Here is an 18,133-nt window from a genome sequence, read left to right as displayed (position 1 = left end):
CTTATAGGGTAAGGTACGTGGCACGCTTGTAAGATTTAGCTTATATCACTAAAAATGCAGATTTTATTAAGGTTTCGGGCCGTTCATGTGAACGTCTTTATCTTGGCGAATAGTCCTAATAAAAAGCATTCATAACTTGCACAAATACGCTGACAACTTTATGCAAGTTATGAAATTGTCAGAAAATTAGGACATGAAAATGTTTTGTTTTTATGCTGTAGATAAAGGAATTACGTCCAAAAGTTATGAATTTTCGATGAGCTAACTACGACGGGGTTAAGTGGATGGGTTGTTTAGTATGATAACTTTAGTTAATGTTTTGTTTCGGGTGGTGTCATTAAATATTTTTCTTACAATAAGTTTATTCTTATGTATGAATCGTGCAATTAAAATTATTATTTAATCCTTTTTTAGCCATCCATATCAGGCAATGACGCGGTGATATAGCCACTGGAGCCTCGGGAAATTCTCCAAATTCCCAATAGCCCCATTCATTCCTGCCAAAAAGTAACAGTTCGGGAAAAAAGAAAATTTATCTTCTCTTTCTGGAACAAAAATTAGAACTCTTTGCATTTAGATAATACCGTTTGCCAGACAATAGAAAACTAACATTAACGGTCTAGAATGATTAAAAAAATCATTATAGATTGGACCAATTTCCAAATTATCCTAATCAACAGTCATACACTGCACTGTAAGAACAAAGCATAATAATTTGATATTTCAATATTTTAAGTTACCAATTGTTATCTGAACGTTTCAAAGGTCATTTATCTGTAATTCAAAGGAACAATGTAAGGAATCATCGCATTTCTCGTCTCGTAATCTCATGATATTACTGGTTAGCACAATCTTCTTGAAAAAGGGAAGTCCTTGCTTCAAATCTTGGATAAAGAACACATGATTTTTAATGCTCTTGCTCCAAGAAAACGAATAACATAATAACTGAAACAAGAATTTAACAATTCCTGAATATCGCCAACTATATGAAAACAAATTACTGAATAAATCCCTAAAGATGATTTAACACGATTTTAAGGATTTAGTTGACAATATATATTTATACAGTGGTACGAATGAAATATAATACACTTTTACAGTTCAAATGAAAGCAACTTATGTCAGTTTAGCTTTTCCGTGGAAAAGTAACCATTAGCTGGCCTTAAACAAATACTGATAAGAGACAGGAGGGTATGAGGATGACAAGTTATGATATCTTCCATTTGGGGATGAGCGATGAAGATGAATAGGCAGGGGTTGTCGAAATAAATGTTGGTAATAATGATAAAGCTATAAACAGTAAGGCAGGTTTAATGAATATCTTCCATGCATTAAATGTAACAACTTCCTCTATCACCATCCTTTCAACTCTTGGTGTTATTACCATTCAGTAAATATAGCTTGTTTCAACTTGGAGAACTAAAGCAAGGGGAATGAAAAATACTGTTCCTTTATATTATTATTATCTTTTAAGGGACAACGAAATTTTTCTCCGTTTTTGCAGAAATAAAGAGATTATGAAACGACATATTCAGGTGAAATTAGCTGAAATTTCAAAGCCCAAAGAAGGTCGAAAAATGAAATGAAATTCATTTATATTTTTATTTCAAAACTCGTTAAGCGCACTCACTACATTAAACATTCTTTTTTTTTTTTTTTTTTTTTTTTTTTTTACTGTCTTCTAGTGTAGACCACTTTTATAAATTCTAATGTTTTATGAGCCGTTTTACTCTTTTCCCTTTTGAAAGCAAGTTTTTAGCATATGTTACTATTGTATATTTGTATTTTAAAAGTAATGCTAATTCAGATTCATTTAATTTTATGTTGGCATTATAATGATATTAAGTTATTATGTTAACTAAAAAAAGATATATTCTATTTTAGTATTTGAAGTTATTTATATATATTATATTTTAATATTTAAAATTGTTGATAGTTTAATATTTAGGTTTAGATAATGTAAATCTTTTTAACAAAAAATTGAATAAATGTTCGTACCGACCTTAATGGAATGGGTGCATCTACTGGTTCTTGCAGAGCTGCTCTCTGGATGTATGTTGGTAAGTTTAAGTCTGAGATCAGCATATATATCAAGTCGATTACAATTCTTTGATTTTGCTGGTGATGACAGTCATTTTTAACACAGACTGACTGAATTATAATGTTTAAAGCACCGTTGTACAGTCTACTCTTCAACTTTTATTGGTAATAAGGTCCAGAAATTAACCATATCTTCTGCTTGGACTTTCCTTTTATTCTCGTACCATTAGAAAGTTTTATTAACTTTTATTTTTTTTTAACTTCACTCTCTTATACATATGAAAATTTGTTATTTTCATGACCGCAATGAAAAGCACAATTTGTCATATTTGCCTCATGGGATGAAGTTTCAGTGAGAGTATCAAGATGCAAACATATGTCATTGCATTATTTATTTCCAATAAAATATAATCTTCTGCTAAAGAAAGGGTTCTAAGGTTAGAAAAAATGAAAAATTCTCTGTTTTGTTCAACAAATTCACAAATTAAGTTTCTTCTCAAACACCTTTATTTTCTAATGAGCATTGAGGACAATGAAAAAATTACCTCGTAGACTGAGATTAGTATATTTATATTAACAAATGTATCTGATGTGTATGCCAGTGTAGCTCTCTACCTGTTATATACAATAAATTACGAAAAGCCTTTGTTAACGTTCATAAATAACAGGACTTTCTGTCTTGAATCAAAGAGCCTTCCCCGCAAGAGCCAGGGAACTTCAGAATCAAGAAGCTCTTTGTGCTAGATTTCCCTGCCATAAAGAAGTTATGAAAATATTCTGTTTTTCAGAGACTTTGCTTCAATTAAACTTATTACTTTAATTTTCCCTTTAAACATGGTTTGAATTGAGACAACATACGCTAGACTTAATTGTGGTAAAGTAACATGCCGAACTCTTGTTTTAGGAGATTATAAGAATTTTGTTGCAATTTCTTTCTTTCCTTTAATTAGCTATAAAATTGCACGTATTTTACCGAAATTTAACTTTCGGGTCGTTTATTTTCCAATCAATAAAATTCCGAGTTCCATACTTAAGAACCCCATTTCGGATGTGAATTCCTAGGGTATTTACAAGATTCCTTGCCAGTGTGATTTAATTTACATTGGCAAAACTAAGCTTTAAAATTTCGAGTTAATATGAGGCCTACGTTAGGAAAAAAGACACACAGATACCTTCTGTTGCCCAATATATTGTTGGCTCGAAAAATCACACTTTCCATTTTCCTGCAGCCGAAATTGTTCAAAAAATCTTCCATTGGTGAATAATATTTTCTACAGGAATCTCGCATTCAAAAAACCTTTGTGTTCTAGTTAAGACCCTAATTCCAATCCATCTTTACCTTCAGCCTTTACGGAAAATATGCTTCTTCTCAAACAAGAACTTCTCCTCTTCTCAAAATTTACTTGTTTCATCAATAGATGGTGGCACTAGCTTAACTCCTGTCTAGCCATTAGTATCTTATCTTATGACTATGTCTTATCTCGTTCATTTGCACTTTGGCAGCTAAGGCTAATGGTTCGGTGAAACCATCGAAACTAGTGAGAATTTGCAAATATAAGGCTGGTTTTTGTTATTTCTAAATTAATACCTCATGTGTATAAAACAATCGGTCCAGGTAATATTAGGGGCCATAGCTGTAATTTTATCTACAAGCTATCGACGAGCTCATGAATCCTATCCAACCTTAATTTTTTTTCTTTAAATCACTTTTGCAAATTAGTAGGACTACAAATGCAGGCTTTTGGGACCAAAGTTTGAGAAACTCTGCAGTAAGCGAGATAAAGTAAGTAATTAGCATTTCAGCCTCAATTGTTCATAAATTAAAATTTTATGTTAATGGCAGATCATAAGGTACATATATGTACATTAATCATGATTCTTTCATAAGCACACCATTGCTGAGTAAGAAATTTAATTCTTATTCAGCAGCCAGAAAGGCTGTCTCTATTTCGCTTGAGACAAATTCTTCATTCAAAGTCGAATTATTGATCAAAAGTCGAATTATTGTCACGGGAAACTCAAACATATTGCCGATTCAGCCGGATTATTTCAGCAAATAAATAATATACAGAAACTAGTTTGAAGAAAGTTGTAAGATACGAAGAGATGCGCTGGGCATTGTAAAAAACATTGTTAGGGTGCTAAAGAATATAAAAGCAGATCATCTCTCATAAGAATTCAAGCTACCATAACGAGGGTTCATGCGTCAGTAACATTCAAGAACCAGTCGTACTTCTATATTTGCAGCGTGGCCCTAGAGTAGTTTTCCAACGGAATAACGTCACTCCTCATACAACGGCAACAACATGAGCCTTTTTGAAAATTAACAGCATCCAACTTCTTAACTTCTTACTAAACCGGTTATCTTACTTAACCACAGAAATTTGTTCTTGATATCTTAACAACGGATTGCCAGACTGCAATATAACATCGAACATCTTATGACATTGATTTCTTTGATACTATATAATAATTTTGTTCTGTTGAAAATGTTAATTGCACATATTCCTGCCGCCGATGAGTTATGAGCCTAGAAGTATGTATTCATAAAAGAGAATTGTTATAGAGGGTGTTAATGGATTTAAAACCAGATCAAGCTACCATAGAGAGTGTTCATGCCTCGGTAACATTCTAGAACCAGTCATACTTCTGTATTTGCAGAGTAGCCCTAGAGTAGTTTTCCAACAGATAAATGCCACGTCTCATACAACAGCAACAATACGAGTCTTTTTTAAAAATTTGGAGTATCCAACTTCTTCCTTAGCCTCTTATCGGTCACCTGATTTATACAACATGGATATATGTACGATATGGTCAAATAAAGGGTGAAGGATTATGATAGACATTCAGAAATTATTAATGAATTTTGAGCTCAGGATAATGCAACTTGGATGGCTGTTCCACAAGACATCACTAAAACGTTGCTTAATCAGTAATATAGCATGTAAACCAAGAACGCAAGCCAAAGATGGGCCTTTGAACTCTAATTGTTACACATACAGTATCCTTTTGAAATGCTGATAATTTGCTGTCTATTCGATCTATTATAAATATCCTGCAAAAATGCAAGTGGTTGTTAAATTACTTATAAGGATGTGTTTTTACGGAATGTAGTGTATAGCTGCCACTAATTAAAAAGCAATTGGAAAAATCGCATGTGTGACTGATTGAAAAATAGTAGGAAGTAACTGTGTTAATGATTAGCTGAATAGTGCGAACACTAATCTTCTCTTACTTATCTATGAATCAACTCTTTACACATTGTTCTTAATGCAGTTCATTTATCAATACAGCTGTTGCTATTGCCCTAAACACATGATTTCCATAGAACATAGTATGAATTAATCAAATCGATTAGCACAATTACAGTTCTTTAAGAAACTTCCTGACGAATTACAGAACCAGTCGTAATACAAGTTCAGAGGGTGGCTTTCTACTTTATCTTCCTAATAGTTATTTTTATTTTGGAACAAGCTTTTCCTTCACATTCTAATTTTCTATCTACGTTTTCCCGCCGCAATGAATTTTCAGTATTACGATTTATGCAAATAAGGTAGAAACGAGTATTCAAACTGAAGTCTGGGTTACTTCATTAGGAAAGCATGTTCTGCCTTTCAGCGACGTTGGTGCTATTAGTTAAAGTTTGCTATTCTACGGCCGTACTTAATACGTGCCTGCTAGTATACGCAGGTAATCCTTAAATAAGAGTCAAATACGCGAGTTTGATTCTGTTCAACTTCGGCTGAGTAAAATGTGACTTTCACTTGTGGCTCAAGTTAATTAGTGGAAAGGCTGCATTCGTGTAGCGTATCCACTTACGGAGGATCTCCGTTTTTCGGAGGTAGGTCTCCGCCTCTTCCGGGGATGGAACGTAATTTCGTGTATTTGCGCTTTACGGTTTAACTAATGGCTCGCTACCTTAGTACCATAGCCGTTTCGGTCAAGTATTTGAGTTTAAGGTTATCTTATTGGCCCGTCTTATATACGGTTACGGTTATCTTATAGTGACGCTATGGCGGTTATATACGGTTATCTTATAGTAACGCTATGGCTGTCGGATCCATGGGGTTCGTCTCTATGCACTTTTCACTAAAGACAGAGAAAATTTAATGGTCTTGGACACATAATAAATGAAAACTCGCTAGAGCCTCCCAATGGGCGCGTTAGGACGCGTAGCTCCCAAAGGGATTACCGCTAAGTGTCCGCCCCAGTGGCCCCTGTATGGCCTGTTCTGTTAATATTGCACGGTGTTTTTTGAGTCAGTGACGTAGCTATAGACTCGGCCACGGTTCTGCCGAGCTCCCGGCCTCGCAGCTGCGTGCTAGTATTAGTTCTTCCTAGACTACACCATCTTTCCTAATAAACAAGTTATTTTGCACATTGGGGGTGTAGTTCTAGTTCTGGTTGGTTGATTAAAACTATCTGGCATTAGTGTAGTTGTATATTTTTATTTTGAGCTAAAGCCCAAAAAGAGGCTTCTTGTACGCCCAGGAGGGGCCATCTGTACATCTATTTTAAGTTGGAATAAAAGGGCATTTTAACTCTTTCCGTAGTTGTTACTTACAAACAAGAACTTTGCGAATAGTTGCTGCATATTTTTACCAGCATTATAGCTGCCAAATAACTCTATTTTATTTAGGATATTAAAAGAACATTGATATTATTAATTACGCAGATACTTCCTGTGAAATTAGATAGCGAAGAGTAAAATTAATTTGTCATAATTTATTTCTGTCGTATACTACATTGAATAAAAGCACATTTGGTATTTTACAGTTATTTTTATTTAAAATTTTAATGCAGTTCTTATATTAGTTGTCTAAAGTGATAACTCTTAAAATGACATACATAAACGCTGAGAGTTGATTAATGAAAATTAATCAAAACCATTCAGCAGATAGTGTATTCTCACTGCTGAAAATGAATATCTAGGTATGTTTAAAATGTTTAACCAAAAACCATTAACAGATTAACAATTTTAAACAAGATAACACGAAATGATAAACGCTTTCCAAATTTGAAATGCATTTTTTTTTATATAAGATATGAAGTTAAGTAATCGTATTGATATTGCTGTAAATAAACATACCACAGATCTGCTTGCATAAACCACATTTATGCTCAAATAAATAACTCTTCCTTTCCAATAAATAATATTTGTCCTGCGGTTTATTCGTTGAAACCAAGCATTTCCTTAAAAATATATCCCCCATTTAACCATTATAACTAGCTTTAAATAATGTCTACTTAATATACAACAGAGTCTCTGACATTCGCTAACCTCCACCATTAATTTGGATTTAAAATCATTGTTGGATAACTCTCAGTAAATCTATTCAGGATATTTATCTAAATATCCAGCGGTATCTGAAAATCTGCCTCGCTTCGCCCAGGAGACAGCTCTTGTTAATAGTTGTCGGAAAACTCCCCAGAGGGCGCTTCAGTGACAGGAATCGTTGAAGCGGAAAGTTCCGTTCAGTTACATGACGGCAGCTTAATCTGGGAACACTTTGAGAAGTATCAATCAACGGCAAATTTACATTGGAACGGGATGAATGGCTAAGTAGATGGAAGGGAGACAGTAGAAATATCTCGGATTTAAGCTTGCTAAAGATTCTACTTTGGAAAATCAGGCGCTAATGGAGCGTTGCGACTTTTTTAGTACTTTTCTATCCCAAAGAGGTAGAACGAGCACCTATTGTTGTGAAAGTTGAAGGGGACAGTGAAAAATTACTTAATTGTTTAATCTCACTTAGACCGTTGTTTCTTCTCAATTTAAATAATGCAATTAATTGACTTTACATATATATATAAAAAATTGTTGAGGTAATTTGATGCATTTTGAACTGATTGTTATTTACGTTTAAATGCGCGATTTTTAAATATATCTTTGCTTTCTAAGGCAACTACGCAGTAGACTTAAGAGAAAAGAATTCATACTCATGTTACATTAGGGTAGAAAAGACAAAAATAAAATGCTTGGACTTGAGGGTAGTCTGCCTTTCAGAAGATACGAGGAGGGAAATTTTTAAGGAAACTGACTCCTGTGAGGGGGCCTCATATGACTCATATAAAAATAAATTTCGTCTTCCGTTATTATCATTTTTCAGCATGGTTAGGATTATATTATATGCAAGTTTTACTCTTTCGATTAGAATAGTTATTAGTTTGTACGAGTTTATTTGTAATAGTTTAGTAAATTATTGAGCTAAAAGATGTGTTTAACCTAAAAACACTTTTTTAAAACAATATATTACCATATATTATTGTGAGAACACAATTATCTCACTGACGAATTTAATCGTCATTCATTTAATTTTAATCGTCATCGAATAGTCGCAGCGCGGGCATAAATAACTGAGAGTCAATTCTTAAAATGAATACCTGTGCAAGAATATGTAGGCTGAAAGCTTATTTATCAAATAAATACGCATAAAAATTAACTGCTCTTTCGGGAATTTAAGCATAATGAATATCCGCTAATTATAAAAATTTACGGCCTCATTTATAGCAGTATGTTTTGCTTTTATACGAAAATTTGATAACCATGTATATTATTAAGAAAGGTTTTTATTGTTAAAGGTGTTATATAATTTCCGTTTTTCAAGCAGGAAAACAATTAGCGTGTAGATTCAAAACTACGAAAGTAAAAATATTTTGCTGTAATTTTTTAATTTTAGCAAAGTTTTTACAAAAATATATTGTTACGAATTTTGAATATATATAAATAATTTTAGTGAAATGATATGTGTAATTGTAGTATCTTTTGTATAATGTAATATGAAATGCTTCAGAAATCGAAGCTCTGACAGAAAAATGAAGTTAAAGGGTGAAGATATTGTTGAAGTAGATAGCTGCGTCGCTGAGTTGGCGAGATATCGCTAAGTTGGCGATGGTTTTGGGGGCTAATTTATGTCGCCAAGTTCAGCAAAAAAAATCTTTAAAAGTCTTCAGACTTAGCGACATTTTAATCCGGTCCCTGTGTAACTGTAGTTGGTACAGTAATTGAGTAACTGTAATTGATCCATCCCTGTATGAAATTATAACCGTATATGTAACTTCAACCTTATATGCCCTCCAGTAATTTGAAGAAATGGAAGGTACTAGAGATTTCTCGGCGGTAGGGGGAAAATTATATAATCCGGACAGAGCGTCAGTTCTTAGTTCAGTGTTAGATCTCCCTGTGAGCTTCGCTTTTTTACATTACATTGCGCTTTGCATTCCATTGCGTTCAACGTTTTTATTAGTTCGAAGTGGTAACTACTGATTGTCCTGTATTAGACTGAGGATTGCTGTACGAGTTCTTCAGTGCAAAATTCCAGAACTGTAAAGTGTTGCATTTGGGTAATTAAATTCTCTCACGCTATCATCAATTCTGTATGCATTCAAACTATTACGTATCCGTACGCACGCAACAATATATTTTCCTTTTTCGTAACAAGATAAGCGCATCATTTTAGTTAAATTAATATCCAGTTCTTTTTTTTTTTGAGTGTTTTTCCTTTCCCGTTTGCATAAAAAATTGACGACGAATGCTTCGGCAATTGTTATTTATTGTTGGAGAATCCCATTTTGAAATATTTTACGTATCTGCATTATTGAAACAGTTATGTTCTCATTTATACCCTTCTTTTCAGTGAAATGCAAACCTTTACTATATACAATAACGTAAACATTGTTTACTAGGTAACAACAAAGAATCTCCAAAGATATAAAAATTCCAGCATTTATTTATTTTGTTAACTATTTTGCAATTCAATATGTATATAGCTTACACTGATTCATTTACATTTGTTCTTGCTTAACAATAATATTGTCTCTAATTATCAGGAAACTATTTGCATAATTTATTTTGGAGGAAATATCTAAGCCTGCATACGAATATTTTCATTGAGAAAGATTAATTACTTTGGTTCACTCTTCGAAGATATATTAAAAGAAAGTTCCCATTTAATGTCTCATTTAGCTCTAAATGAGATTTTATGTTTATATATTTTAACAGTTTTATCAGACATAGAACCAGCTATCTAATATCTAATACGTAATTTACAAAACCTTCGTTTAATTTTTCTTTTTACGTGGGCTAGCTAACGCGATTTTGATTTTTAACATGTTTTAGATAAAAAATTACCTACTTTGTATTCATTTATTTTACTTTTGTAATCTCTAAGACGTTTTCCAAATGCTGTATTAGAATTTAACCCTAGATTAAGCGCGTGGGTGACAAGTTTCTCCAGTAATATTTGACGTAAGTTTTCAGAAAAGTGTGTTGATTTTTGCAGTCTCGCCTTTCAGTAACTGAACGTTAATCACAGGTTATTGAGGCGGCAGTAGTACATAAAAGATTTTCCTTATTCCATATGCATTTTGAAATGGTACACCAGACACATACAATATGCCGCCTATACAGTTTACTATTCAGTATACAACTCGCGCTGTAACTCTGAATTTTCAAGTAACTTTCTGATTTTTGGCTTAAAAAAAGTTTTCTAAGTTTATTAACAGTAATTTTTAGGAAAGTTTATAAGAAGAATCAAACAACAGAAAAAGTTGTTAGGATCACCACGGAGGTGAAAAAAGAGGTTGTTGAAAAGTGTGAAAATAACGTGCGTATCCAGGACGTGATCGCTGCAAACCGTATGCCGAGTACGACAGAGTCCATGATTCTGAAAAGACCCTCTTAAACCACCTAATGGTGTTGACGGGAGTGTGAAATGGATTACTGAAGATCGAAGACGTTACAGCATGTTGAAAAATTGCTTTTGGTCTGAATAGTAGAAAAGCACTTATGTACAGCATGATGTGCAGAGCTTCGTTTCTGTTATAATATGCATTTTACCTATTGCGTTTGTATTTTAGTATTAATCATATTATTTTTTGTAAGAGCGGATTAATCATTTTCCCTTTATTTCTTTCAAAAAATGTTCGTTTGGTATGCGTTTAGTCTAGTATGCTTCCAAGGGTGTGGAATGGATTAATGGCGTATACTGAAATACCATTGGATTCAACGGTAAGATGGCGAATACAGTAGACGCCTCCTTAGAAGCAAAGAAAGTGTTCAATCCTGAAAGAATTATTCACTTATTACATTTATTTGTGTGGCAACCTGAGGGGCAAGATTTAACAGAACGATTCATGAACTCTTGACGCACTAGAACAGAATATACGTAACACCATCTTCAAGATCCAACATAACGAATTACAGCAAGTCGTACTGAGCGTGGGCTAAATAACCCACGTAACCCGTGTAAATAGGCGTTTGCCTTCTACGTGTATAGTGCCACCTTACAGTTCGTATGTTCTTAAATTCCTTTGATTACAGTTAATTTTGGCTCACCTAGTATATGTAGGCGATTTTACAGAATGAAAAACCTCTAAATTACCTCTCTTCCAACAGATCATTGAGATCGAGCACACGAACTAAAAATATATTTTTTCTCAAACATAGCTGTAATTTTTACAAAAATACTGTATAGAATTTTACTGTCAAGTAAAATTCATTTCGAGTTACGTAAAATAAACTAGAGTTAATGTGCGTTGTTTCAAATACGTGCAAATGGAAATCGTGTTAAATAAAGGAAAGGATTGTGTATGGTATCAGGAATACAATTTCCTGTATTTGTATCAGAAAATACTGCAATGGACAGAATTCTTTCTTAGACTTTGTTGAAGAGAATATTTTTTGTAACAGTATTTCCATTACATCTACGCATTTTCGTTGATTTAACAAGACAAGCTGTTATTGCATTTTAACATTCATAATGCAAATTCTTTAGGAAATCAGTGGATAAAAAAGCGAATTTTTTGCCATCAAGTATCATATATTAATTCTACTCAATCGCACAATTTCACTAAATGTTACTTCGAGCATTAAACAATAGAATTACAATAACACTTTATTATGAATCAAGGCAATGAATTTTCGGTGAAGCATTATAAAGAAAACGACACTCTAGCTTCAGGGGTTATTCTTAGATTAGCATACTGATGACATTTTCGTGTTAAATGAGTGTGGCGTGTTTAAAACTTCTTTTTCTTATATATGATATTCATCAAATCGTACCTTTTTTCTGAAGAAATCTTTCTGCAATGAGATTGGAGAAGTTGATAAATTTTCTGTTGTTACTGAAGCTTAAATTCGATTGAAATTAGCTACTTTATTCTTTACGGACATTTAGCTTTCAAATAAGTAAATGATTTTAAAGTCCTAGATATACACCATTTTTCGGAATACAGTAAGACCCCGCTTAACGCGGGGGATACGTTCCATCAAATTAGAGCGTAATGCGAAACAGCGCTAAACGAGGCTATCTTTACATGTAAATATTGGGGTTAGGGGAAGATGGCTAGGAAATTGGTTAGGTATTAAATTTAAAAAGTATGTTTTTTTAATAAAAATAAAACCAAACATTTATTTCTTAAAGCCCAAATTAATACCACATTATTATTTCTTGCAAAAATAAAAACAAAATATAAATAATAAAACGAATATTCTTAAAAAAAACAAATAAAATTCTAAGTCAGTCATATTTAGTTAGCCTTCCGCGTTTTCAGTGTTCTGCCTTTTTGTGACAAAAGCATCTAATGTTGTTTGCCTTTTTCTTTTGCGTTGTTCTCTTAAAAGTTCTTCATAAACGGATAGAGCATCTCTAACACCACGCCTTACTTTTGAGCTCCTGTCAAAATTCGGATAATTTTCAATGAATTGATCCATTATTTCAGTTATGGTAGACAAACTCCTTTTTACAAACGCCATCGAAAGTTATTTTTGCTCTTCTTCTCAATCACTGCTGTCAACATTTTTGTTTTCTTCTTGTTCAGTTAATTCCTTGAGCTCATCATTAGAAAGACTAGCCGCTGCTTCTTGAATTATTTCTTCGACATCTTCCACATTTACCCCTTCAAAATATGTCTGCACAATACCGCACCAAACAAGAAATACAAGTACACTCTTTCGGATATGTATTTGAAACCTATCGCTGCATACTATTTTGGGGAATCCCCGTATGCTGCGAGCGATTTCGTGGAATCCCCGGGTTGAAATAAAAGAGCGCTAAACCGAAACAGCGCTAAACGAAACAGCGTTAAGCGGGGTCTTACTGTATATTAATTCATGAAAGTGAACACATCATTCAGTAGTTGTTTACCTTCTGATTATTATCAGGTTTCTTATTTTTAATTTATTCATACCGGAATTAATTTTTTCATTCAATGTTTTTAATTTTCAAATACGTAAAGAGAAACCGTTACGAAATATCTGATTTCCCGAATTTTATTTATTTTAAAAACTTTTCCACATTAATTCATGCATAAAACTGCTTAGGTAAAATTTGATCGTATAAGAAATAATGCTTCTAATACTAGTTTATTAAAAATGATTTAAAGACAATTATCTTGAATTTGACTTACTTTTCTTGCTTCGTTTCTTCTGAATCTGTGAAAGATAAAAAAGACACCTTTAATTATTAAATTATGACTAATGCAATATCAATATTGAATACACAAAAATAAACTGTGACTCAAAACATTGTTAGCAATTTTTAAATTACCAGAAAGAAGAAAAAATAGCATTTTATATTGAGAATAATTAATTTATTTATATTTTTAAGTTACGTTTAAGTTTCACCGGTGCAAATCTCGCCAAGCAGACTTTATTAGCGACAACATACAATATACAAATAAAAAATCTTAACGAATGTTAGTTTTAAGAGTTTTTTTTTTTATTTTGAAGGCATAAACATTTTAATATCGTTTAAAATTTTGTAAAAAGCCATTAAATAAAGACAATATGTTTGTAAAAAGATGTTAATTTAAGAATTTACTATGCTTTCATGGTTCAACATCCTGATTAGCCGGTTCATATCACTTGACCCCAAGTGATCTCATCTCACGTAAGCTACGTTACAAAAATCTAATTCTCTCAGTAATTATCTACATAATTTCAAGTTTAATCTTCATTTGAAATATAAGTTTAAATGCAAGAATTATTCCAATTCGTATGAATAGCTTACTCAAAAATTATGTAAAACCGCAGTGCTTTACTTCGCTATAGTGCATTCTCATTAGAATTGATGAATTTAATCCTTGACTTTGCCTTTTCTATATTTTCGCCTTCGGGTGAGCGGTGTGATTGCATTCTAATTGACTTAAGTACCGCGAATGGCCTTAGAGCATAAAATTGAACTATCTGGTAAAAATTCTATGTATGCCAGTATTGAAAGAAACAGTCAATCTGATAAGAAATGGCTGCGACTTGTTTTGAAAGTGAGGCGTAAAAGGTTACCAGCGAGGATATTATGTTTGGCATCAGTTGTACCATTACTGGCGACTTTATCGCCTGCCCCAGCAAAACGCAAAAGTACCATTTTTACTATGAATGCCTCAGGCTGTATGCAATATTACAGTTAAGGAAAATATTTATGTACACATATAGCTTGAAGTTCACGCCTTCAAGTTATATGTGTACATAAATATTTTCCTTAGCTGTAATGTTGCATAAATATTGACTGCACAAATGTTGGTCCATAACTGAGCAACAAATTGGGCTATTGAGACAGATTAAATATTCTTTTTTTTATTTTAGTAAACATTTGAGACCATAAATACTTTGCTTATTATCCAAGCCTATTGAAGAATGGTTATATTTTTTATATTGGTTTGCAGAAAAAAGCACCAAGCAGCATTTGTCTAGGCCAAGGGGCAGAAAGCAAGTGCCTTGTGTTCAGGATGAAATCTTAATTCAGAAAGAGTTACTTTTGGTTTCAATGCATTTAACCGGATAACTAATAATGTTGCAAAATTATTATTGGTTGTTTGAGTTTTATTTTTATTTAAGTAACCAGAGTTAAGTCAATACAGTCATATGATATGTTTTTAGAATAGAGAGGAGAAATACCAAATTAAAATTACGGGGCTATTGCTAATTTAAATTATAATTTATATTTACATATTTTTATCTTACGTACACACACACACACACACACATATATATATATATATATAGAGAGAGAGAGAGAGAGATACATTCACTTATTATTTTTTACCCACAATCGATTTCAGAAATCTTCGATCATGTTATTTCTTGCAAAGCCTATTAATTTCTAAATTCTGATACATCTAGGTAGTACATTTGGGTAATCACTGTATACTTTTTGTCATTCCACAGCATGTAAAGCATTCATATCTTAAAATGATTTCTTTCGAAGGTTAATGATTTGATTCAATTTTGTGACACATTTATAATAAATCTAAAATGATTGGTATATAATTGTTGTGTTTATGTAAGTATTGGTCAAGTCCTAAAAAATCTTAAAGTAAAGAAATGTGTGTAAAGTGTAATTTAACGCTTTATAAAACAAAGATTATAAACCCCATTTAGGAATTATTACAGGTCCTAAGAATGGTATCATTTTCTTTGGTCACCTATTAAAAATAAATCAATTGAGAAAAATCAGTACCCTACAATGAACAAGTAGATGCACGAGACTAAATTACCTTTTTATGAATTGTCGCAAATGTTCCATTTCATACTTGCGCTCACAGATAACGAAACGTTTCCATATATTTTACATTTATTTCATTCGTGTATATCGGAAAGTAAGTATTATAAAACAGTACTTTTATTGTACTAATAAAGGAGATAAATTTTTAAATTCCAGTCTATGTAATTGAAGTGAATTCTGCATTTTCATTCAATTTTTTACGAATCTCAATCTTTCAGATGTAAAGTAGTAATTGTATCAAATAAATTATTTAGAAAAATAAATATATAAAAGTTAAGAAACCTTCCATCGCATAGTGACGTAATATATTTGCAAGACAATTTCGTGTATTTCAAAACCTGGGGCTTTGTCATCGCAGCGTGAAACACGTAATTACTAAACATACAAATTTTTAGGAAGTTTAAAAATTTATTGAATACAAATGCAGATTAAGTAAATTTTTTTCACAAGATTTTAAAATTGCATGTATTTAAAATATTTGTCTAAAACTATACGCTAAATTTGTTTCAAATATGTTTTAATTTAGAAACGTATACTGTGCTTCTTTTTTCGTTATTAAAGCTTCCAGAATAAAGGCTTTGAAATTCAAAACAAATGCGCATAGAAAACTCAAAAAGTATAAGCACTGAAGATGCAAAACCGGTATAATATTAACCAGATTCTTATATATTTTAAATAACATATACGACAAATATTTCTACAAGCGTCTAATATATCCTTTACATTCTTATGTTGAGATTTATCTTTTTTTAAATTCTGCATTTATTGAAAGGCATGCTGAATGCTTTCTAGAGTTTAGGAAATACTACTTCAGAAACGCAATTAATATTTCAGTTTTTAAAACGAATTTCTAAGGAATGCTTTGAAGCAGACTTAAAAGATTTATTTCAGCTGAAATAAATGTATACTGTAAACTGCAGCTTAAATATCCTGAGAAAAATTAATTTTGAATAGAAACATACATGCAATATTTATTTTGCTTATATTTTCTCTTTTAAGTAAATAAATGAATTCTTGTGGTAACAAAGTGTGACTAAAGTTAAACTTTTAAAATATTCCGTAGGAAAGAAAACTGGGAAAATATAGTTATTAAAATATTCACCAAATATAATGAAAGAAAGCGCCTGAAACACTTAATTATCAAAAAAAAGCTCCAAACAAGAACTTGGAACATTACATTACAGAACTTTAATTTAAAAAAGTAATTAATGTATATCAACTGCATTCATATTTATGTTTAATTTTTTTTCCAACACCATTCTCAAAGCTAACAGAAAGCACTGAAAGCTGAAAATTTTAGAGTATAATGGGAATTTTGAAGTGATCAGAATGATTCCTATTAAAGAAAGAAATGAAACAAATGCCTCAAAATAAACTAAGAACTTAGACATTTCAAAAGTAAAAACTCTTAAATATTATAAGGATTTAAAGGACGATTGAAAGCTTTTTGTAAGGACTGAAAAGAAATAAATGTTTCATAATCTGATATCCGGACACAAGGTTTTTTAATGGATGTAAATTACTTTTTATTCATTTGCTTTTATGATACTCGAACATTTAGGTAAGTTCCTAGATAGATGTTTATTTTGCTGAAATCGAGCCTATCAAAGACGAGAGATTAAAGTCATTAGACGATATTAATGGTGCGATTTGGTTTAGCCTAGTTTCTTTGACTATGACAAACAAAAGAATAAAAGAAAAGAAAACAAACAAAACAAAAGAAAACTATCTGCCTAACTGGAAGGATGCCTTCGTGGAAGACTCTGTAAGGGAAGGTGGCTTGTCTACAAGTTAAACATGGATAAAATTACTAAAATACGCATGCAGTCAGCCCGTTCAATAGGAATTGACCTCTGTCGGATTAAGACTTCACTGCTCGGTAGTTGGTGAGACACTCGATAGTAATAAACATCAAGGGTTCGGTTCTCGACTTTAGAAAATGCTGTCAATGTTATTTTTAATATCTTCGATTTCCCTCCGTCGGTCCAACCTATACAACATAATACTAGAGCGAAGTGTCACTGGCGACCCACCGTCTCATATTTGGTACAATGAAAAATTTTTACTTGAAATTTTAAACGCACATAAATGATTTCCGAATTCCATGATACGTTATTGAATATAATGATTTTAGTGTTAATCTTGTTATTGTAAGTATAATTGACTATTTTTTCATACAAATGGTAAAACTTGCGATGTTTACAAAGCGCATTTCGAGTGTAGAAATGTTTCACACAGTGCGAGCAGCTTAATTTTATATACATATACAGTAAGATACAGCAGACACGGATATGTAAATTCTTGAGTATCTTTTTGCTTCATTTTTGTATGGAAATAATTTAAATATGTAAATACAATCATTATTATTAATGCTGCACTTCAATTTTAACTTTAATAATAATATTTTATCTTTATAATATAAAATATAGTATTCAATTAATATGTGCAAGTATCCAAATATTTCGATGAAATTCAGTTTCTGTAAGAATTATGGTTTCATCGTATGTTCAACTGAAAATAGCTTTCGGACATGCAATGAAGTTCAACACTCCAGGGTCACGGGCCCATAAGAGTTGGGATCGAGGAGGTAA

General features: G+C 32.1%; 1 protein-coding gene across 3 annotated transcripts in view; it reads right to left on the bottom strand.

Moving 5' to 3' along the window:
* Positions 1-18,133, bottom strand: part of LOC118195157 (protein turtle-like) — a 1,209,650-nt gene that overhangs the window by 136,299 nt on the left and 1,055,218 nt on the right. For all 3 annotated transcript variants that reach the window (XR_015043000.1, XR_015043001.1, XM_085823517.1), the window contains one exon: positions 13,450-13,474. Coding sequence is in view for 1 of the 3 variants with exons in the window: in XM_085823517.1 (XP_085679643.1) it covers positions 13,450-13,474 (25 nt within the window). In the remaining 2 variants the exon portion in view is untranslated. The remainder of the gene's footprint in view (positions 1-13,449; positions 13,475-18,133) is intronic.

The sequence above is a fragment of the Stegodyphus dumicola genome, chromosome 9, assembly GCF_044657685.1.
Source record: "Stegodyphus dumicola isolate Sdum_Otavi_A_Nest chromosome 9, ASM4465768v1".
NCBI classification, from domain to species: Eukaryota; Metazoa; Arthropoda; class Arachnida; order Araneae; family Eresidae; genus Stegodyphus; species Stegodyphus dumicola.
The sequence above is the reverse complement of the archived record's forward strand: the minus strand, read 5'-3'. Positions and strand labels throughout refer to the sequence as shown.